This window comes from Hypomesus nipponensis, chromosome 6 (assembly GCF_054491055.1).
Source record: "Hypomesus nipponensis isolate SF chromosome 6, ASM5449105v1, whole genome shotgun sequence".
NCBI lineage: Eukaryota > Metazoa > Chordata > Actinopteri > Osmeriformes > Osmeridae > Hypomesus > Hypomesus nipponensis.
This window is the reverse complement of record NC_140366.1, coordinates 17,721,081-17,745,000: the sequence shown is the minus strand read 5'-3', so window position 1 is coordinate 17,745,000 and position 23,920 is coordinate 17,721,081. Positions and strand designations below refer to the sequence as shown.

Genomic DNA, 23,920 nt, shown 5'->3' with positions numbered 1-23,920 from the left:
GTGTCAGTGCCCTGGACAGCCCCAGCAGACGGGACGAGGAGCACAGCCTCATCGCCCGCTACGCTTCACGACTAGCTGAGACTGACACCCCAGGCGTACGTCACATACTGATCCACCAACACTACACACCTCTACCACCCTGCACACCAACACACCTCTACCACCCTGCACACCAACACTACACACCTCTACCACCCTGCACACCAACACTACACACCTCTACCACCCTGCACACCAACACACCTCTACCACCCTGCACACCAACACACCTCTACCACCCTGCACACCAACACTACACACCTCTACCACCCTGCACACCAACACAGGACCTGTTGGTTGAGGATGTTGATGAATGTTGCTAAAGTTTAGAGTGTGTGTGTGTGTGTCTGTATTTCAGGACAGACCTGCAGCTAATCGGGGTCAAAATGTAGATGTAAATAAACAGCAGAGACAGCTCATTGCCCAACTGGAGCATAAGAACAGGTACACAAGTCAAAACGCTATCGTAGTTGCCTGTGTGTGTCTGTGTTAATACTGAAGTGTCTTTGTTCTGTTTCAGAGAGATTCTGGCAGAGATCCAGAGCCTGCGCATGGAGCATGAGACGGCGTGCCAGCCCAGTCCCGAGAAGGGCCACACCAACCCCACCCTTCTGGCAGAGCTACGACAGCTCAGGTATCCCCTGTCTGGGCACAGACCCTACCCGTGGCCCAGGCTTCACCGCAGCTTCACTAGGCCAGGCCCAGTGCTCTTGGGATGAAACGGACAAAGACCAAACTAGAATACTCGAGCTAATGACTGACTGGTACCATTAATGTCTTAAGTGTGTAATGTCTTAAATGTCTTAGTATTAAGTGTGTGTGTGCGTGTGTTTCAGGCAGAGGAAGGAAGAGTTGGAGCAGAGGATGTCAGCTCTGCAGGAGAGCAGGAGGGAGCTGATGGTGCAGCTGGAAGGGCTGATGAAGCTTCTGAAGGTGAACTGCACACACACACACACACATACACACATACACACTTGCATGCAGGGAGAGACATCCACCACTAGAGGGCAGTTGTCCTTACCCAGCCCTCCTCTCTTCCTCTACTCGTTCCCTCGCTGTTTCTAATCTTGGATTCTTTGATGCAGTAAAGCTCTCATGCTGGTTTCCTTCTGCTGTTATTTCTCACTTTTCCCTCTTTCTTCTGTCTTCCTTTCATCTTTCCGCTGCACCCCGTAGGACGAGGAGCAAAGGCAGGCTGTAAGTTCTCTCTTTCTTTTCCTTCGTCTGTCTCTTTTCCTCCGTCTCCATTTGTACACTTCTCTAAACGTCTGTCTGAGAACACGACAGGTGTATATTGCGTTGTGTTCACCTCTCTCGCTCTCTCTTTCTTTCAGGCTCAGGCAGCAGGCTCCGCCCAGGCCACACCCCCTCGCCAGGTCCCGACCCCAGCCCGCTCAGCAGGCCCCTCCCCCTCTCACTCACCTGCCTACCCCCCCCGGGACTCACTAGCAGGAGTAGGGGGCGATGTACAAGAGGCCTTTGCTCACGGTAAAGACTTGTGTGTTTGTCTACACCTGTGTAATAGATGTCTGTGTGTGTGTGTGTGTTCCCTGACCCCTGATTGGACTGTTTTCCCTCCAGGTCCCAGGAGGAACCTCCGTAATGATCTGCTGGTTGCAGCAGACTCCATCACCAACACCATGTCATCTCTGGTGAAGGAGATGCACTCTGGTACGACACACACACACACACTCACACACACACACCTCTCTGTGTGTGTATGATAATGGCACACACTTACCTGTACCGGGGTCGCAAGTGCATTGCAGAACTTCAAATGACAAATGAAGCCAAACCTTCCTGGATCTTTCCCTCTCTGCAGATGGTGATGAAGAAGAGGAGAGATTGCTGAATGGAAAAGATAGAGGTAAGGACCTTCCTAACTACACCACTACCCTCTTAACTACACCACTACCCTCTTAACTACACCACTACCCTCTTAACTACACCACTACCCTCTTAACTACACCACTACCCTCTTAACTACACCACTACCCTCTCAACCAGACCACTACCCTCTCAACCAGACCACTACCCTCTTAACTACACCACTACCTTCCTAACTACACCACTACCCTCTTAACTACACCACTACCCTCTTAACTACACCACTACCCTCTTAACTACACCACTACCCTGTTAACTACACCACTACCCTCTTAACTACACCACTACCCTCTTAACTAGACCACTACCCTCTTAACTAGACCCCTGTATGGTTCAAATGGGGCTTGTCTCTAACCATGTCTGTCTGTCTCAGCAGGTTAAGGAGACCCAGAGGACACAGAGGTATAGTAAGTCACGTCTATCATGCCCTTTGCTTTATCATTACCAAACTCTGACTGGCTGTGTTTTAATCTCCTAGTTCGTTGATGGGCTGGATCTTTTCTCTGTCTCCCCCCAGGCCAAGTGATACGACTCGACTGCAGCTGTTGTCGTGGCAACACCAAAGAGCCAGCGAGCTTTTGGAACTCTATTTGGTGTTCTCCAATAGGACTTGAGCATCAAAGCCAGCTCCCCTCCAATCAACCAATCATAATGCTGGACACCAAATTGACTGACCCTACTGATATATTGCTGTGATTCTGTTTGATATGGATTTCTCTTTATATGTGATTTTATTTTGTTTTGATTTTGTTTTGAGTGTTCAGAGCTTTATAAGCAATATGAAATCTACTGATTTGGTCTAAAATATGATCTGCCATATGCTTTATAGAGGGGTAAAGAGAGAGAGAGAGACGGAAGGAGAAGCAGATGTTTTCTAAAGAAAAGAGAAAAGAGAAAAGTAGAAAGAAAGTAGGTACAGAAAGTAAGAGGAAGAGGCCAAGATGAGGGGATGAGAGAGGAGGTGAACTGAGGGATACTGGATGAGGGGATGAGAGAGAGGAGGTGAACTGAGGGATACTGGATGAGGGGATGAGAGAGAGGAAGTGAACTGAGGGATACTGGATGAGGGGATGAGAGAGAGGAGGTGAACTGAGGGATACTGGATGAGGGGATGAGAGAGAGGAGGTGAACTGAGGGATACTGGATGAGGGGATGAGAGAGAGGAGGTGAACTGAGGGATACTGGATGAGGGGATGAGAGAGAGGAGGTGAACTGAGGGATACTGGATGAGGGGATGAGAGAGAGGAGGTGAACTGAGGGATACTGGATGAGGGGATGAGAGAGAGGAGGTGAACTGAGGGATACTGGATGAGGGGATGAGAGAGAGGAGGTGAACTGAGGGATACTGGATGAGGGGATGAGAGAGTGAGGGGGCATGTGCCATCAGCACTGTGTGTTTATTTACAACCTTGAGATGATCCCATGGTGTGTGTGATTCTCCGTCTGCCTGGGTGGGTTCTCTTGGTCAAACTGAGTACGGCCAGAGACAGACCGTCACAGCTCTCCTCTCTCTCTCTCTGTGTCGAGGCTGAGCAGAGAAGGATAATAACTCACCTCGTGCCTGTGTGTGACAGTATGTCTGTGTGTGTAAGCACAGGGCAGGGTACTGGTACTGTCGTCAGACTAGGTGTTCCCTGAGGGCTGTCGGTTTAGCTCTTTTATAACTCCAGCCGCGCAAACAAGTTTGCGAGTTTGCGTATATGAAAGTTATTTTGTGGATGTGTGTGCATGTGTGTGTGATAATGAAAGAGTTGGTCCGATAGTTTTTCTCTGCTGTATAATGAGGTCACATGCCCTTCATGCTCCTGCCAGAGGCACAGGATTATGGGAGATGAAGTTTCGAGTAAGTGCTGTATCTGTCTTGGGCAGCAAAACCTTTCCTGCTGAATGAGCGTGTGTGCCCGTGCCTTGTAAACTTGCATATCTTCTCAATATCCGCTGTCACTGTGGTTTCCATTGGCAGCTTAGAAACCTAGTATAGGTGCTACTACATTGCCCACTCCCTAGTGGAACATGACCTCACTTCCTGTTTTGTTGAAATTGGAAACCATTAAGCATGCTTAAAAAAACGAATTTCTGAATGACTGACTGAGAGTGTGAGTGGTGAAGTGAATGGATGGATGAATGGTATGTGAAAGGGATCGTCATTAAAGAGTAACTTTAAGCATGCTTAGCTCTGATGCGTAATCCTGGACATGACTGGTCAATGCTGTGTTAATCTGTTTCATCATCAATAAATATTATTTAACACAAATCATCTTGTCAGTCTCTCTAATCATCTCTGTTTGATTGTTGTTTTTCACAGAACAGTTTTTTGGGGGTGGTAATTTAAAGCTCATCATTAATATTGATGAGCTCTTGATCTCAAGTTTCCCATGATTCTTCAGCAAAGGTCAGGTCTGGGTCATGAGTTGGAGAATGTGTGTGAGTGTGTTTTGACAGTGAGTGTGTGTGTCTGTGTGTGTGTGAGAGCTGGGGAAAGTATGGGCGGGGAGAAAACTGAGGACTGAATGAAGTTCTCAAAGGTCTGGGTTGTGACCTTACTGACTCCCATAAATTGTAGCCTTCACCCCAGTCCCCTCCCCAGCCCACCTCTCGGTTTCACCTGAGAGGGTCAGTAGGCCAGGGTCGGCCACAGGTCAGCCAGCTAGATAGTCAGCTACCTGTCCGAGAAATTTGGGTTTAGAAGGAGAGAGAGAAAGGAAGCGTCTATGCCACCGTGTCTGTCTGTATGTCTACAGGTTTGTGTGGTGGTGAACAGCACCAGACTTTAGGACCCAGCGGAAACTTTTCCGGTGTGGCGGCCTCTGCGGCTCGTGAGAGAAGGCCGGTGGAAAGAGACAGGGAGTACGAGCAGAAACGGAGGGAGACCCGGTAGAGAGCGAGGGAGTGAGACGATCGCGGGGTCCGGGCCTGGGACGGCCAACACGGTAAATATCAACCTCCATCTCCCTGGAGACATATTGACACAGTTGTTTAGGTTATGTACCTTAGGCCTATCACGCACAGTGCGTCTAAATAAAACAGGGTACCATTTTTAGCTGTCTGAACGTGTAGCTGTGCGCATTATATACGGCTACGGGCGATTGAACTTGAGGAGATTTATTTAGGGTAAACGCCGACATACCGGACACCTTTCCCGTTAATAACGACAACTCGCGACGGGGAAGTTTAACTGATACCCCCCGCAGGCACATCGTGAGCACGGCTTTACTCCAGATGCAGACACAAGCGCGTAGCTGTCGCCGCGGAACGCGCATGCTGAGGTTAACGGGTGCATTGAGTCTGTCCGCGCCCCCGTTTTACCTGACCCAGTAATCTACCAACGCCGTTCACCGAGGGACTATCGATCCTGCCGCCACTCTGCACTTGAGGAGACAGTCACCGGCGTATTTGTCCAGTTATTTGGATAACGCGTGGCTTTGTTTCGGTAATAGGGTCGTGTCGTGTTTTGTATAACTGTGTGTATTTGTGCACGCGCGCGCGTTTGTTAAAAGGCCGTCGCTGCTTCATTATTGGAAATTCTGTAGTGTAGGCCTAGTTTGGCCCGGAACCAACCTTTTTTTGCGCAACTAGATCATACCCACCCAGACACACAGGCGCAGACCGTTGTTGTCTTGACACAAAACGACTGATGTCAATAACGGAGACATAATCCGCGAAAGACTAAATGATGACCACGGATAGTATCCCTATTATTTACATACATTTGTGAGAAACTTGCGCATGTTTTAGTTTAAAGACAATGACCTACATACACTTACTCTGTGGAGAAGTTTTGCTGACGGCGCAGAGTGTGGGTGTTTTTGATAGGCCTACTGTGTACACCACCTCTTCTGTAGTTCCGTGCTTCCAAGAACTTCTGTTTCCACGTTCAAAAGACATACTCACGTAGGCCTGACATATTGGTCGTCTTGAGTGGAGGATTTCTGCCATGATGTCATGAGAAACTTCAGGTTTCTTCCTCCAGGCATGACTGTTAGGCATGATCTGTGGAAGTTTGGGTGGGGGTGGGGAGAGGGTGGGGTGGGGAGAGGGTGGGGTGGGGTGGGGAGAGGGTGGGGTGGGGAAGGGGTGGGGTGGGGAAGGGGTGGGGTGGGGTGGGGAGAGGGTGGGGTGGGGAGAGGGTGGGGTGGGGAAGGGGTGGTTGTAATCCCTGTTACCAGTCAGACCTGTCATTGCTCAGCACAGCCACATTTGTTTTTCTCTCATCACACACACACACACACACACACACACACACACACACACACACACACACACACACACACACCTGGCCTTAACTGCAAATGTGGAAAAGGTCTTATTTTTATTTTATATCTGAATGTTAATATTGTCATTAGAATGGTTATTGATCTCACCAAAAAAAATCAAGTTTCGTTTAATGTTCAGTCAATTTCTTGCTCAATTAAAGATGTTCCGTCGATGACTTTGACTGGAACCTGCCTGATGTACTAAAGCATCTCTTTAACCTCATGTACAGGTAATTGGAAGGACTGGATGAAGGTGCTACAAAAGCCATTTTTGATGTTTTAAGTTTTTTTTATACCGTTTTGATAAGAATTCCCACCATGCCGTCCAATTCTCCAGCCACCAATGCACTCCAGCCTCCAGAGACTGACCCAACCAATGACATGGTGAGAACCCTCAACAAACACCATGTTGGTGGCATTTACGTGTGTGTGTTGCTTTGTGTGTTTAAGTAATCATTAAACTAATAGTTATATATTTACATTCACCCCCAAACCACTTCACGATCCAGTGAAGAATACGTTCAAGAATACGCGCACACACACAGACAGATGCACACACACACACACATACATACAGACTCTTGAGGTGAAAAATGGCCTCTTTCATTTGCTCCCCTAGAGCCCAGGGCAGAGCTCATAAATCTGTGAAAGTCTGAACCTCATTCTCTGTTACTACTATATAAAGACCTGCCTTACACACACACACACACACACACACTCACACACACACACACACACACTCACACACACACACACACACACACTCACACTCACTCACACACACACACACACACACACACACACACACACACACACACACACACACACACACACTCACACACACACACACACACACACACACTCACACACACACACACACACACACTCACACACACACACACACACACACTCACACTCACACACACACACACACACACACACACACACTCACACACACACACACACACACACACTGGCACCCAGCCAACTTGGTCTGGATTTTGTATGTGTTTTCCTGAGACCTTCTATTTTCTGCTTAGAAACGCAGCGTTGAGTCCCAGGGACTGTAGGACTTCCCCATTGTTTGTGTGCACCTGGAGGGATGACTGGAGGGATGCAGAAAGAGAAAAATGGAAAATGGTTTAGGAGAGAGAAATGGGTTGGGCTGAAGGGCAGGGCTGACTATGATTCTTCATTATGAAACAATAGAGTAGAATGGGGATTTTTTTTTTTTTTTTTGGGGGGGGGGGGGATGCAGGATGAAAATTTAGAAAAATTGGAGGATAAGAGGTGGAAGTAGATGAGTTAGAGGGATGCAGAGAGAAAGAGAGAGAGAGAGGAAAAGAGAGAGAGAGAAAGAGAGAGAGAAAGAGAGAGAGAAAGAGAGAGAGACAGAGAGAGACAGAGAGAGAGAGAGGGAGAGAGAGAGAGAGAGAGAGAGAGAGAGGGAGAGAGAGAGGGAGGGAGGGAGGGAGGGAGGGACGAAGGAGAGGGAGGATAGAGGACAAGCTGCCTGCTGCTGTTGGGATCTTCCTCTTGTCGCCCTGGCAGCCGTCTGGTTGCTTAGCAACAGCAGTAGCCTAAAATAACCTGCAGGAGACAGAAATAGACCTGAGATACGAACAGACAATCGTGTGTGTGTGAGTGTACCGTATGTGTGTGGATGGTCTGGTAGGTTGGTTATAATTAGTCTTTCAAGATGTTTACATTAGTGTCATTTGTTTGTTCATGCAAAGTCAGGATTGGGGGTCGATTCAGCTGATGGCAGATAAGGTTGGAATTTCGGAGAACTCTCCGGTAGTGAGCGCTGTACGCCCGCACACGGCAGGCTAGCAGTGCAGAACCCGTGGGTTGTCCATACGGTTGCTATGCCGGTCGTCAAGGAAGTGACATCGGGAGGTTTAGTCAGCACATCGGCTCCTCTGTGACAGTTGCTAAGCAGTTTCCTCACCTTAGCAACCACTCCACGGTCATCAGCAGCCAGCCTACCGAACGAGGGAGGAACAGACAGATGGGGAAAGAGAGGAATGAGCAGAGAGGGAGAGACAGAGAGAGAGAGAGACATTTTGCCCCCACCTATAATGAAACAAAGACAGCTGTGTTGTCCAATAGGAACATTTGAAGCCACTGTCTGAGTGTACCTTACAGAGACGTCGTTTTTTTCATAGCAAACTATACAATCGCGACACTGTTATTACACGGTACCTGAAACTGCATTTACTGCAACTCCTGCTTCAGTCTGTTCGGGGCTGCTGTGTGATTGGCTGACGTCTAACACCAGCTGTCTGTGATTGGTCAGAGTGAAGACGGAGCGGACCATGACAGTCCCGAGGGAGTGGCCGCCAGTCTCCCTGCCCGCCGAGCCGGACGGCCCAGTAGGAAACGCAAGACCCAGTCTCCTGTGAGTGACATCATCAGCAGTATCCATGGCGCCATGACTTTCACTCTATCAAGCCCTGCACTACTTTCAGCCCCCATCTCCTCTCTCTCTCTCTACTCTCCCTATCTCTCTCTTTCTCTATTTTTCTCTCTCCTCTCCTTTCTTTGTGTGTGTAGAGTATTTCTGTGTTCACCACCTGAGTCCAGCTGATCACACAGACTGTCAGTTAGACGAGACTCTGGAGAAACACCCAGTAGCTGTGTGTGTGTGTGTGTGTGTGTGTGTGTGTGTGCATGTGTGTGTGTGCATGTGTGTGTGTGTGTGTGTGTGTGTGTGTGCATGTGTGTGTGTGTGTGTGTGCATGTGTGTGTGTGCATGTGTGTGTGTGTGTGTGTGTGTGTGCGCGTGTGTGTGTGTGTGTGTGTGTGTCTAAGGGCAGGTCTCAGCCTGCTTGGCTGTCTGAGCATTGACAGGTAGTCTGCTTGACTAAGCCTCCTGTCAGAAGACAGCGCCTCACTTCCTCCCCTCTATATCCTTGCATCTCGGCCTAAGCCTCGCTTGCCTCCTACCTCAGGCTTTCAAGAACAGTAGAAAGAGAGCGATGTGAGGATGTAAAAGCCTGATAGGGCCGGCCGGCCCGGCTAAAGTGAGCCGCTTCGGGCTCAGAAGCGATGGAACCTGCCAGTACTGGAACCCTGTGTGGGTGCCCTCTTTCCCCTTCCAGTTTTCCGCTTTTCTACACCCTGTGTGAGGTTCCAAACTCCCTCTCATACCCACACCCCTTTAACACACAGACACACATACAGCACGCACACACCCCCTTGCACACACCATCGCACGCCCTCCAGAATGTATCCAGGAATAGAGCCATTGTGTGGCGCTAAGGGTGGAGCTATGAGGTTGACAGACTAACTATAGACCAGAGAAAGGAAGAAAAAGAGGGAGGGAGGATTTACTGTATATCATTTTACTCTCTCACTTTTCCCGCCTTCCCCCTCCCTCCTCCACACCAATCCATCCAGACCAGTAATAGTGATAGTTCCATAGTTAAATGGATTATGAGAAATGGATCTCTCTCTTTTTCTCCCTCTCTCTTTTTCTCTCTCTCTCTGTTTCTCTCTGTCTCTCTGTCTCTCTTTCTCTCTCTCTGTCTCTCTCTCACTCTCTCTGTCTTTCTCTCTCTGAGCTATTTAAAGACATCCCCCTCTTTCCTCCTCTCTGCTCTTCCTCTCTCATCTCTACCGTTGAAACCATGTGTTTCTGAGCCTGTGGGTAGCAGTGTGCATGTGTGTGCATGTGTGTGTCTGTGTGTTAGTTTGCAGGCATGTGTGTACTGTGTCTAACCACAGTCTACACTGAGCCCCATTCACCCAGGCCCCTTTAGAAGCTGCGTGAAGTTGAGAGGATGCCAGATATTTTCTTACTCCTCTCTCTCCGTCTCTCTCTCCTCTCTCTCTCTCTCTCTCTCTCTCTCTCTCTCTCTCTCTCTCTCTCACTCCTGCTTATTGTTATGATTAGGGTGGGTGGGTAGGGGGTTAGGGTAATGTGATCCTGGCTCTGGGCTTAAGGACAACGTTGAGCCCGCCTTAACACTGTGACCCCTTCACGGGGAATGAAAACACAACTGGCAGTGAGGGAACCAGAAGGACGTTTGAGGTGGTCAGTGTCACTGTCATGGTTATCCTGCTGTTCTCACACTTTGGGTCTTGTATAGAACACCAGGTACTTTAAATGGCTATTACATGCAGAACCAAGATAGGGCTTCACGTGCATGAGGTCAGCTTTGAATGTGAATAAAAAACAGGAAGTTGGCACTGGAGAGAGAACGAGAGGAAGTGGAGGATGAGAGAGAGAGAGAGAGAGAGAGAAAGAGCTTGATGAATTGAGAGGGTAAAGAAATGTGCAAAAGGTGGTTTTCAAGAGAGTGTGGCGCTGCTTAAAGGGGGTGAAGCGCTAGCTGTGAGTTTTCTGTGTTTTTTCTCTCTTTATAGAGCCCCCGCCCATCCTCTATTCCTGTATGTTTGTCCTTCTCTGGTCCTAAATGTACTCCGTGCTTTAGCACAGAAGGTCCTTCATTGGTACGAAACAGAGGGGGCGATACACTCACGGCTTTTTCTGAAGTATGGCGGATCATCTCTTCTTACAAGTTTGCGTCTGTGTACTTTAGGTTTTTAATTTTTCTCTCTTTGTGTCTGTGCAGGGTGTGGTTGTTCCAGGGGCACTTTGTCCCTTGTGTTTTATAGATCTTCTCACCTGTTCATTAGTCTCGCCAGGCTTGTTAGCGCTAGTTAGCGTTAGCGTAGCTTCTACTCTCGCAACAATCCCCCCCTCTGCCCCCACCGTTCTTTCTTTCTTCTTAACGACCCATCTATAAAACACTGCTAGCCTGTTAGCAACACGCCTATAAAATACTGCTAGCCAGTTAGAGAATGTAGCCTAGTATTAGTGGTTAGCATCATTAAATGTACTTTGTTGCGCTACTGTTTTAGCTAGGGTTCATAATATAAGATAGTAAGACAATAGCAAAAAGTTGTCATTATCATCATACCAAATCCTATACGTTTGTCTGCTTTGTTAAAATAGCAGGTAATGTGACAAAATGCTGTTGTGTGTTAGCAGTCTACTTCAATAAACACAAACTGTATGGGAAGTCAGATGGCTGAGCGGTGAGGGAGTCGGGCTAGTAATCAGAAGGTTGCCGGATAGATTCCTGGCTGTGCCAAATGACGTTGTGTCTTTGGGCAAGGCACTTCACCCTACTTGCCTAGGGGGAATGTGCCTGTACTTACTGTAAGTCGCTTTGGACAAGAGCGTCTGCTAAATGACTACATTTAATTGTATCAACACAGGCTATTGTAATGCCAGCTTAATTATACACCCAGGATTGTCTATATGACTGCTTATTACAGAATTAACTAAGCAACTTCTTTCCCCACAGACACGCTTAGTACTATATTCAGAAGTGTGTGTTTGTGAGCGTGCGTGTGTGTGTGTGAGAGAGAGAGTGATTAGAGGGGTCATTCAGACTGATCCTGTGCAGACTTTCCCTCAGGCACACCTGCTTAAGATCGTGCTAACAAGCATTGACTCTAATACGTAGTGAGTAAGTGTGTGTGTGTGTGTGTGAGTGAGGGTGCCACAGTGCGTGAAAAGTCACAATTAGCACATGTCTGTCCCACACCGCAGCTGACACACAAAACGTTTCCTAATTTCTCTCTCTCTATGTCTCTCTATGTCTCTCTGTCTCTCTCTCTCTCTCTCGCCCTCTCACTTTCAGGACCTGGTGAACTCTGACCCCTGTGTTAATGCTCCCCCGACGCCCCCTGAGGAGACAGACCCCTCCCCTCGCAGGAAACGTGGGCGCCGGAAACTAGAGCATCCTGAGAGGCGTGAGTGAACGCCTCCACCCCAACACACACACACACACACACACACACACACACACAATCACACACACCCACACATCCTCCTGACGGTCTCTCTTCTCTTTCAGATGAGACAGACGACAGCACCTGTGACTCCCCCAAGATGGAGGTAAGCATGAGCTGCCGCCCACCTTGTCGCGCCTGACTCCACCTGAGAGTGATGCAGCTCGCACCCGGACGCACGTGCACAGCAACTTCTGCACTATAAGGACTTTACACAGTAACTTTAGAATTCTGGTGTCCCAACGGAACCTTGTATGTATGTGTGTGCACATGCGTGTGTGTGTGTGCGTGCGTGTGTGTGTGTGTGCAGGGGGATAGCGGCAGGCTGCGGAGGAGGCCTGTGCCCAGAGTGACGTTTCAGGCAGGAGACCCATATTACATCAGCAGGAGACAGAGGGATGAGTGGATCAGCCGCTGGAAGATAGAGGTGAGAGAGAGAGAGACAGAGAGAGAGAGAGAACTGAAGCAATATAGTCATTTTCAGAGAGAGAGAGATGGTGAGAGAGTGAGAGAGAAAGAGAGGAGCGAGAGATAGAGAGGTAGAGAGGATGGCTTAAGTACGTGTGGTTTCCTGTCACACTAAATTCTCACACCTTTCACTCTCAACCACAGTCTACTAGCCCTGCACTGTAGGCAAGCTTAAAGCTCCACCAAGGTGTGTGAAATAGAAGCGTGTGCCTGTGTGTGTGTGTGTGTGTGTGAGAGAGAGAGAGAGAGAGAGAGAGAGAGAGAGAGAGAGGGAAACTGAGGGGAGCTGTGAGACAGGGGTTAACTGTTTCCAGATTTTCTAAGCAAAGTTTTTTTCTTGCTGGAGAATTACAGCCAGCTGTTCACTCTGTCCATTATCCACTATGGAATAAATACATTGTTGAGAGAGAAAGAGAGAGAGAGAGAGAGAGAGAGAGGGAGGGAGAGAGAGAGAGAGAGAGAGAGAGAGAGAGGAGAGAGAGAGAGAGAGAGAGAGAGAGAAAGAGAGAGAGAGAGAGAGAGAGAGAGGGGAAGGGGGACAAGGAGGGGTTGCTGTACATTACCAGATAGGAATTCTATACTTCCATGAAACCTCAGTATGTTGCGTTCTCTCCTTAGGATCTCAGTTGTATTTAAGCGAGGCTGGGAAAGTACTGGGATAATGTAACCTTATATAGCCTTTCACAGCATGTGCCACCTTTAGTGTAACCCAATATAGTCCATTTGTTTCACTATATTGATCATTAGGATGAAAGATATATCCTTTCTCATGCTAAAAAGCTTTTGCAGTGTTTATCTGTCTGTGTGTGTGTGTGTACACCCCTGTCAGGATCAAGCCAGGCTTTGACCCTCACACCTCCTATTACCTTGTCAACCTCAGGCTTACCTAACCCTTGACCTCCATACTGCTCTAATTCCTCAATCACACACACATACCACACACACTCACCGACGCAAACATGCCGACACACATACTGGATACATGTAAACACTCACTACGTCCTTAAAACCTACTACACACACTCACACCCACACCATTAAGACACAGACACACACAGCCAACCATCCCCCCAGTTCTCTCTCACTACAAATCTCCGGACCTCATCACCCCAACCCCCCCCGGCTACCAGCTATAATTCTACCCAGCCTGTCTGGCTAGGGCCCAGATGTGTCTGCATGTGTGTGTGTGTGTGTCAGGGTACGTATATACATGCATGGGTGTTGGTATGTCTGGCTGCGTATGTAAGTGTGTGTATGTTAGTGGTGGGGGGGGGGGGGGGTTTACAACATCTGCTCTGTAAAGGACCTGTCAAGAGTAAATCACACACCTCGCTGCTGACCAATCAATAGAGAGGAGGAAGGACAGGGGAGTGGCAGGGGGCAGGGACAGGAGAGGGAGGAGAGAGGAGCGGGATTTGGGTCCAGGAAGAAAGGAAGATGGGATTTAGATGAGAGAAGAAGAGAGGAGAACCGAGGAAGAAGTGAAAGAGAGATGAGAAGCGTTTCAGTTGCAGAGGTGCTATGTCCTGTCTGTAAGTTGTTTTTCCGTCTGTTTGTGTGTATGTGGCTGTACTGCTTTAGAAAAAGAAGTTTACCCAGGGACTCACATGTTGCTGTGCTTCTTAAAAGGATGTTGTTCAGTAAACCTTGCTGAAGTCCACCTTTGATCATGTGAGTGTGTGTCGTTCAGAAGTGGTTAACTGGGACGTTTCCAGTGTGTGTTGACAGATGGTACATAGTTTAGCATTTATGACTATTTTGTGTACATATGGTTCAACATAAATAAATGCTGTTTAAACCTTCTTTATCAAATGACATTGTAGTTAGATGATCTAATGCACTAACTACTCATCAGGAAGTGACCGTTCCTCTGGTGGTTCTAGTCTTTTGTGTGGAATGCTGTTGTGTACTGAAACAGTTTCATGACTTATTGATTTATGAAGGCAGTATAAATGAATATGGGTGTTTGTATGTTTGCTGGTGTGTGTGTGTGGGAATGTGTGTGTGTGTGTGTGGTGGGGGTCGGGAATGTGTGTATGTGTGTTGTGTCTTAAAGGGTTCATCATGAGGTCAGGGTCAGTCACGGTCATAAAAGGGGCGTGGTTTAGTAGCCGGCTCGCTGGAGGGGTCAGAGTTCACGGGTCAGAGGTGTGAGGGGAGGAGTCACGAGTAAAAACACTGACCAGGACATGAGTTCATCAGAGTTCAAACATGTAACTCAGTATTTTTTCACACACATACTCTCACTCACTCTCTCTCTCTCTCTCTATCTCTCCCACACACACACACACACTCACACATGCACAGAAACAAATGGTTTAAAGTAATGAGAGAGATGGTAATGAGAGTAATACCTGAAAGACAAAAAGGGACAAGGGCACAAACAAGCATACACACGTGCATTTGTGTATTTTTGTGTATTTGTGCGTGTGGTCTGTGTCTGTGATCCATGTAACAAGCAGATTAGGAGTTTAGGAGTTTATGGAGGTCAGAGGTCAAACAGGAGCCAGAGCAGTGACGGTCTGTCCTGAGGTCACTGAGAGGATACTGCTGTCAAGACACTCACTCATGCTTTCATTCACACATAAACATTCTTTTACTCTCTCTCTCTCTCTCTCTCTCTCTCTCTCTCTCTCTCTCTCTCTCTCTCTCTCTCTCTCTCTCTCTCTCTCTCTCTCTCTCTCTCTCTCTCTCTCTCTCTCTCTCCCACTCTCCCTGTATCTCTCTCTGTTTCTCTCCCACTCTCTCTGTATATCTCTCTCTTTCTCTCCCACTCTCTCTGTATCTCTCTCTTTCTGCCTGGCTCTCTATCAGTCCAGAGTTTACCCTGTGTAATATTGAAGACCCCACCCATGGCCTGCTCATTTCCTGTTTGTAGAAACAATCCCAGAATCTATCATCTGAGCTAAGCCTAGCTCCCACACAGCAGCCAAACGAAGTTTGTTTGTAAATAGTGTGCAAAAGATCAGACGTGGTATGATAGTAGATGACCCCCCCCACACACACTGTCTGTGTTTGATGCCCTGATGACTTGAGGTCCATGCCTGTGATTCCCTGGTGACCTTGAGGTCCATGCCTGTGATGCCCTGGTGACCATGAGGTCCATGCCTGTGATGCCCTGGTGACCTTGAGGTCCATGCCTGTGATGCCCTGGTGACCATGAGGTCCATGCCTGTGATGCCCTGGTGAACATGAGGTCCATGCCTGTGATGCTCTAGTGACCATGAGGTCCATGCCTGTGATGCTCTAGTGACCATGAGGTCCATGCCTGTGATGCTCTAGTGACCATGAGGTCCATGCCTGTGATGCCCTGGTGACCATGAGGTCCATGCCTGTGATGCCCTGGTGACCATGAGGTCCATGCCTGTGATGCCCTGGTGACCATGAGGTCCATGCCTGTGATGCCCTGGTGACCATGAGGTCCATGCCTGTGATGCCCTGGTGACCATGAGGTCCATGCCTGTGATGCCCTGGTGACCATGAGGTCCATCTCTGCCCTTAGGCTGAGCGACAGGCTCACCGCGAGGCTGTGATGAGCGTGATGGAGGACCTATCAGAGGGGAACTTCCAGAAAGAGGAGGAGCCACCCAGCCCAGCTCCACCCCCGCCTCCGCCTCCGCCCCAGCAACACACCGCCCCTGCCTCCCCCACCGTCGCCATGACGCCAGAGCCCCTGCCCGTTGCCAGGGGAGAACGAGCCAGGCCTAGGGAGTTGGAGTACCAGGTAATGTGTGATGTGTGAGAAATATGGGTGTGTGTGTCACAATCAAGGACACTTGTACTGACTGCTCTGTCTTTATTTGTGTGTGCTTGTATGGATGTGTGGGTGTGTATGGATGTGTGTGTGTATGGATGTGTGTGTGTGTGCGTCAGGACGGCCGGGGCTTTGGGATAGGGATGCTGGTGTTTGGGAAGCTGCGAGGCTTCTCCTGGTGGCCCGGCAGGATCGTGTCCTGGTGGATGAGTGGCAGGAGCCGTGCTGCAGAGGGGACGCGCTGGGTCATGTGGTTTGGAGACGGGAAGTTCTCAGTGGTGAGTGTGAGCGCTCGGGGAGAACCCCTGCCTGGTGCCGTGTGGGGCCATGCTGGGGACTAACCTCTCTGTGTATGTGTGTGTGTGTGTAGGTGTGTGTAGAGAAGCTGATGCTCCTGAGCTCGTTTTCCTCAGCCTTCCACCAGCCCACCTACAACAAGCAGCCCATGTACAGGAGAGCCATCTATGAGGCCCTGCAGGTACACAGCACACTGACACAGCACACTGACACAGCACACTGACACAGCACACTTGACACGGCACAGCGACACGGCACAGCGACACGGCACAGCGACATGGCACAATCACACAGCACACTGACACAGCACACTGACACAGCACAGCGACACGGCACAGCGACACGGCACAGTGACACGGCACAGTGACACGGCACAGTGACACAGCACAGTGACACAGCACACTGACACAGCACACTGACACAGCACAGCGACTCAGCACACTGACACAGCACAGTGACACAGCACACTGACACAGCACAGTGACACAGCACACTGACACAGCACACTGACACAATACACTGACACAGCACAGTGACACAGCACACTGACACAGCACACTGACACAGCACACACTGACACAGCACAGTGACACGACACAGCACACTGACACAGCACAGTGACACGGCACAGTGACACGGCACACTGACACAGCACAGTGACACAGCACACTGACACGGCACAGTGACACGGCACAGTGACACGGCACAGTGACACGGCACAGTGACACGGCACAGTGACACAGCACAGTGACACGGCACAGTGACAACCACCTTCACCTGGGACCTCTACAAACAATTTCACCTACTGTCTTTGTTTGTGTGGGGCTCTGTGTGTGGTCGTGTGTGTGGTTGGTCGTGTGTGTAGGTTGCAAGTACCAGGGCAGGTCGGCCCCTCCCTTCCTGTGACGCAGGTGACGAGGGGGAGGGCCAGGGGGTGGAGCTACAGAACAGACAGATGATAGAATGGGCCATGACGGGCTTCCTGCCAAGCGGACCACAGGGCCTGGACCCTCCAGAGGGTACACACACACACACACACACACGCACATCACTAGTGTTTTGATGCTGAGGTGATAACCTGGATGTGACCCTGCAGAGGAGAGGAACCCTTATAAGGAGGTGTATCCAGAGATGTGGGCGGAGCCAGAGGCTGCATACACGCCTCCTCCTGCCAAGAAGCCCCGCAAGAACTCTGCTGACAAACCCAAGATCAGAGAGGTCATCGATGAAGGGACCAGAGGTACACACACACACACACGCACACACACACACCCACAGACATCAGTGTTTCCCATTTAAAAAAAAATCTGATCCAAAAATTCAAGGTTCGGAAATCAGGTTGCTCAAATTTGAACAGTAAAATTCAGATACCCAAAAGAAGCCCTTGTGTGCGTAACACACACCCTCACAGACCTTCACACACCTTATGCACTGTTCTTGTTTCCATTCAGAGAGACTCATCTATGAAATTCGACAGAAGAGCAGGAATATTGAAGGTACAGACACCTGGATCCCTCCTTGGGCCTGGCTGTGCGGTCCTTTACACACACACACACATACACACACACACACACACACATACATACACACACACACACACACACATACACACATACACACACACACATACACACACACACACACACACACTTGAACCTTTACAGAATTGTCCAGAATTGAAGGAATCTGTTGAGCCACATTCTGTAAGTGTTCAGCAGCTGTAACACCCCTGCCCAGGCCTGCTCTCTCCTGCTGGTGTGTCTAACCCTGCTCTCTCCTGCTGGTGTGTCTAACCCTGCTCTCACCTGCTGGTGTGTTGCAGACATCTGTATCTCCTGTGGGAGCCTCAACGTGTCTCTGGAGCACCCGCTCTTCATGGGGGCAATGTGCCAGGGCTGCAAGGTACACACACACACACACATACACTCTCACACACACTCTCACACACACACACACACACACACACACACTCATCAACCCTACCCTTGGCCTATGCCCTTCAGAACTGCTTCCTGGAGTGTGCGTACCAGTATGACGACGATGGTTACCAGTCCTACTGCACCATCTGCTGTGGAGGCAGGGAGGTGCTCATGTGTGGCAACAACAACTGCTGCAGGTCAGCACACAGCGCCTCACCACCCCACCACCACCACCACACCACCACCACCACACCCCACCACACCCCACCCCACCCCACCCCACCACCACCACACCCCACCACACCACCACCACCACACCCCACCACACCACCACCACCACCACCCCACCACACCACCACCACCACACCCCACCACACCACCACCACCACCACCACCCCACCACACCCCACCACCATCACCACACCACCACCACCACCACCACCCCACACCACCACACCACCACCACCACACCACCACCACACCCCACCACCACCACCACACCACCACCACCACACCACCACCCCACCACCACCACACCACCACCACCACCCCACCACCACCACACCCCACCACCACCACCACACCACCACCACCACCACCACCCCACCACCACCACCACACCACCACCACCACCCCACCACCACCACCACACCACCACCACCACCACAGCGCCACACCACCACCACAACACCTGCAAACAAATACAACAAACTCACCTTTACATTTCTCTCATGTCTTTGATCAGTTCAGTAGGGATATAATGTATTCAGTGTAGTGATGTTCCTCTTGTTGTGTGTGTGTGTTTGCAGGTGTTTCTGTGTGGAGTGTGTCGATCTGCTAGTGGGAGTGGGCTCTGCAGAGGTTGCCATTAAAGAGGATCCATGGAACTGCTACATGTGTGGACCACACAACACAAAAGGGTTGCTACAGCGACGGGAAGACTGGCCCTCCAGGCTCCAGCTGTTCTTCGCCAACAACCACGAGCAGGACTTTGTAAGTGACTGGGAGGGGGAAGGAGGGGCTTTGTGAGTGACTGGGAGGAGGGGGGAGGGGCTTTGCGAGTGACTGGGAGGAGGAGGGGTGCAAGGTGATGCTGGGTAGTTGTTTTCAGTTGTTCTCTCTTTGTCTCTGTCTCTTTATCTCTCTCTCTCTCTTTATCTCTCTGTCTTTATCTCTCTGTCTTTATATCTCTCTCTCTCTCTCTGTCTTTATCTCTCTCTCTCTGTGTCTTTATCTCTCTCTCTCTGTGTCTTTATCTCTCTCTCTCTCTCTCTGTGTTTTCATCTCTCTCTCTCTCTCTCTCTCTCTCTCTCTCTCTCTCTCTCTCTCTCTCTCTCTCTCTCTCTATCTTTATCTCTCTCTCTCTCAGGAACCAGCCAAGTTGTACCCCCCAGTGTCAGCAGAGAAAAGGCAGCCAATCAGAGTGCTCTCTCTGTTTGATGGAATAGCCACAGGTCAGAATACCCACTGTGTGTTTACCCATGCTACACTCATACTGTTGGTTAGTTGAATTAAAGGATTGTATGTGCATCTGTGTGTGTGTGTGTGTGTGTGTGTGTATATATATTTATGTGTGTGTGTGTGTGTGCGTGCAGGTCTGTTGGTGTTGAGGGATCTGGGGATCCAGGTAGACAGGTATGTGGCATCAGAGGTGTGCGAGGATTCCATTACCGTGGGGATCGTTCGTCACCATGGACGCATCATATATGTCGGAGATGTACGCAACGTCACACACAAACATGTAAGTGTCCTTCAACGCTCCTCCCTCAGAGCCTGTGTTCACCCTGTGTGTCACTTTCTGTGTGGATGAGCCTGGGTTCACCTTGTGTGTCACTTCCTGTGTGAATGAGCCTGGGTTCACCCTGTGTATCACTTCCTGTGTGAATGAGCCTGGGTTCACCCTGTGTATCACTTCCTGTGTGAATGAGCCTGGGTTCACCCTGTGTATCACTTCCTGTGTGAATGAGCCTGGGTTCACCCTGTGTATCACTTCCTGTGTGAATGAGCCTGGGTTCACCCTGTGTATCACTTCCTGTGTGAATGAGCCTGGGTTCACCCTGTGTATCACTTCCTGTGTGAATGAGCCTGGGTTCACCCTGTGTATCACTTCCTGTGTGAATGAGCCTGGGTTCACCCTGTGTATCACTTCCTGTGTGAATGAGCCTGGGTTCACCCTGTGTATCACTTCCTGTGTGAATGAGCCTGGGTTCACCCTGTGTATCACTTCCTGTGTGAATGAGCCTGGGTTCACCCTGTGTATCACTTCCTGTGTGAATGAGCCTGGGTTCACCCTGTGTATCACTTCCTGCTTGTTTAAGATTCAGGAGTGGGGGCCGTTTGACCTGGTGATAGGAGGAAGCCCTTGCAATGACCTTTCCATCGTCAACCCTGCCCGTAAGGGCCTCTTTGGTGAGTGTGTGTGTGTGCAAGAGAGTCTTATCTGGATCTTGCAATTATTAGCATATATTTCAGTCAGATCAACATATCCTGTCTCTGTGTTGTAGAAGGGACTGGAAGGCTGTTTTTTGAGTTTTACCGGCTGCTTCATGAAGCGAGGCCCAAACCAGGCGACGAGCGGCCCTTCTTCTGGCTCTTTGAGAACGTGGTTGCCATGGGAGTCAGCGACAAGAGAGACATCTCCCGCTTCCTTGAGGTCTGTCTGCCAAACACACACACAGACACACACAGACACACACACACACACACACACACACAGACACACAGACACACACACACAGACACAGACACACACACACAGACACACACACACACACACACAGACACACACACACACACACACACACACACACAGACACACACACACACATTGTTTTTCATGTAACTTGTTTACGTGATTGTGGTTTTTCATATAATATGCTTGTATGCTGCAACTAAACTGCCCTTTGGAAATGAATAACGATGAACTGCACTGAACTGAACACAGACAGACCTAAATGTCGTCTCTTTTGAGTGCCCAGTGGCAGTGTATCTGGTCGAGGTTATCACTGCCTCCTTGTGGCGGTGAAGTGAAGTGCACTCTGAGGCCCAGATGGTGTTGATAATCCTCCCTCCCTCCTGCAGTGTAACCCGGTGATGATTGATGCTAAGGAGGTGTCCGCCGCTCACCGAGCTCGCTACTTCTGGGGGAACCTTCCAGGCATGGGCAGGTAAGATATATGGCACACACAATTTACGCTGACAAAGAGAGAGACACACACAGCTACACTAAGATTGATGTGTTTTGCCTCCACCACACTCCATCTCTCTATTTCTCTCTTCATCTCTATTTCTCTCTCTCTCTCTCTCTCTCTCTCTCTTTCTTTCTCTCTCTCTCTCTCTCTCTCTCTCTCTCTCTCTGTATTCGTCTTCATATCTCTGTCTAAAGACCTCTCTCTGCGATGGTGAACGACAAGCTGGACTTACAGGAGTGTCTGGAGCATGGACGCATGGCTAAGGTATGGGGGGGGGGTGTCAGTATCAAAGCTCTCATCATGGTACTGTTTGGGACAGGTGTGTTCTTCTGACTGACGAGTCATGTGACCTCTCATTAGAGATGAGTCGAAGCTTCAGCTTTGAGGCCGAGCCGCACTGACAGCATGATTGGTCGGACAGTGTGGATGACTCACTCGATTCTCTAGTGTCACGTTTGAAAGCACAGTGTGTGCAGTTCATTAGGTCCTGATTGTGTTTGTTTCTGTGTGCGTGTGCTGATGTGTGGGTGTGTGTTCCAGTTTGAGAAGTTGCGTACGATAACAACGCGCTCTAACTCTGTGAAGCAGGGGAAAGACCAGCACTTCCCTGTCTACATGGACAACAAGGAGGATATTCTCTGGTGTACTGAGATGGAGAGGTACTGTCCACAAAGCCCTCTTCCTGTTTGTGTGTGTGGGTGTATATGGGTGGGTGTGTATGGGTGGGTGTGTATTGGTGGTGTATGTATGTGCATGACTCTGCGTGTGTGTGGATGCGTGCAAGCTTTCCATATGTTTGTATGTGGGTCTGAATGACTGCCTGCCTGTGTGTGTGTGTGTGTGTGTGTGTGAGGGGAGTGGCTTCCATGCGTTAACTCTCAACTGTCCCTATTCTCTGACAACACAGTCTCTCCTCATCCTCTGTTCCTTCACCCTGGCCTAACCCCCGCCCCCCCTCTTCCTGTCCAGGGTGTTTGGCTTCCCGGTCCACTACACAGACGTGTCCAACATGAGCCGTCTGGCCCGCCAGAGGCTGCTCGGACGCTCCTGGAGCGTGCCCGTTATACGCCACCTCTTCGCTCCTCTCAAGGAGTACTTTGCCTGCAACTAGACACACACACACACACACACAACTGTGGACTGACTTTTACCGTACACACAAAATACACACACACATACGTCATACAGAGATATCACACTAGACTGACCCCTACACACGTCACACACACTTCCTCCATCTTGTACAGGACTACGTCTCCCAGAGCTTGTAAACTACTGGCTGACCCGAACCACGGTGCTGACCAATCACACACCAGAAGTGAGAAACAAGCTCCTCCCACCAGATAGAGTCTCCACCTAGCCTGCTGTTTTACTCTGTCTGGTTTCAGGGCTGATCATTGCTATGGTTGGGTACTTTGTTTTTACCAGTCTTCTTCACTGTGTGTGTGTGTGTGTGGTAGCTGTAGTTGAGAGGACCCCCCCCTGTGCTATAATCAACACATGCCTGCACACACACGCACCAATCTGTCAGACACAACTGTTCCCTTCTTGTACACATTCAAAACACTGGTAGTGACTGGTGTGTGCTGTGACTCACACGTGCGTGAGCACACACACACACACACACACACATACATACATACAAACATATACACTTACACATATTTGCTGTACTGTACTTGCGGAACATCCAGAGCTTGTGGTGCTAGTCAGACTGACGCTCAGACATCCCAGACAGAGAGACTCCCACAGTGTGGTGCTCCAGGGGCTAGTCATGTGCTCCAGGGGCTAGTCATGTGCTCCAGGGGCTAGTCATGTGCTCCAGGGGCTAGTCATGTGCTCCAGGGGCTAGTCATGTGCTCCAGGGGCTAGTCATGTGCTCCAGAGGCTAGTCATGTGCTCCAGGGGCTAGTCATGTGCTCCAGGGGCTAGTCATGTGCTCCAGGGGCTAGTCATGTGCTCCAGGGGCTAGTCATGTGCTCCAGAGGCTAGTCATGTGCTCCAGAGGCTAGTCATGTGCTCCAGGGGCTAGTCATGTGCTCCAGGGGCTAGTCATGTGCTCCAGGGGCTAGTCATGTGCTCCAGGGGCTAGTCATGTGCTCCAGGGGCTAGTCATGTGCTCCAGGGGCTAGTCATGTGCTCCAGGGGCTAGTCATGTGCTCCAGGGGCTAGTCATGTGCTCCAGGGGCTAGTCATGTGCTCCAGGGGCTAGTCATGTGCTCCAGGGGCTAGTCATGTGCTCCAGAGGCTAGTCATGTGCTCCAGAGGCTAGTCATGTGCTCCAGGGGCTAGTCATGTGATCCA

At 49.9% G+C, this 23,920-nt stretch overlaps 2 protein-coding genes across 16 annotated transcripts in view; both read left to right on the top strand.

The window, feature by feature from the left end:
- The window catches only part of dtnba (dystrobrevin, beta a), a 15,279-nt gene extending 11,099 nt beyond the window's left edge, over nt 1–4,180 (top strand). For 5 of the 9 annotated variants that reach the window (XM_084699653.1, XM_084699652.1, XM_084699651.1 and 2 more), the window contains 10 exons: nt 8–95; nt 398–483; nt 560–673; nt 876–972; nt 1,216–1,236; nt 1,374–1,527; nt 1,621–1,710; nt 1,862–1,906; nt 2,300–2,328; nt 2,444–4,180. In XM_084699653.1, coding sequence (XP_084555779.1) covers nt 8–95; nt 398–483; nt 560–673; nt 876–972; nt 1,216–1,236; nt 1,374–1,527; nt 1,621–1,710; nt 1,862–1,906; nt 2,300–2,307 — 703 coding nt within the window. In that variant the 3' untranslated portion in view covers nt 2,308–2,328; nt 2,444–4,180. Of the gene's footprint in view, nt 1–7; nt 96–397; nt 484–559; nt 674–875; nt 973–1,215; nt 1,237–1,373; nt 1,528–1,620; nt 1,711–1,861; nt 1,907–2,299; nt 2,334–2,443 lie in introns of all 9 variants that reach the window. The other 4 variants (XM_084699655.1, XM_084699656.1, XM_084699654.1 and 1 more) reach the window with 4 other exon arrangements.
- Nucleotides 4,181–4,742: 562 nt separating this feature from the next.
- dnmt3aa (DNA (cytosine-5-)-methyltransferase 3 alpha a) lies at nt 4,743–23,535 on the top strand. Of its 7 annotated transcripts, none has more exons than XM_084699573.1 (23): nt 4,743–4,856; nt 6,410–6,563; nt 8,479–8,580; nt 11,837–11,948; nt 12,053–12,093; nt 12,298–12,414; nt 15,958–16,179; nt 16,329–16,487; nt 16,580–16,687; nt 17,372–17,525; nt 17,603–17,746; nt 17,958–18,002; nt 18,329–18,408; nt 18,510–18,622; nt 19,235–19,418; nt 19,795–19,879; nt 20,021–20,166; nt 20,744–20,834; nt 20,930–21,078; nt 21,507–21,592; nt 21,811–21,880; nt 22,205–22,275; nt 22,586–23,535. In XM_084699573.1, exons 2-23 carry the CDS (start codon nt 6,498–6,500, stop codon nt 22,725–22,727), a joined length of 2,487 nt encoding a protein of 828 aa, XP_084555699.1. In that variant the 5' UTR covers nt 4,743–4,856; nt 6,410–6,497; the 3' UTR covers nt 22,728–23,535. The 7 variants fall into 7 exon arrangements, with proteins under 7 accessions (XP_084555699.1, XP_084555698.1, XP_084555696.1 ...); XM_084699572.1 differs by having other exon boundaries at nt 22,202–22,275; XM_084699570.1 differs by having other exon boundaries at nt 22,157–22,275.
- The last annotated feature ends 385 nt before the right edge of the window (nt 23,536–23,920 follow it).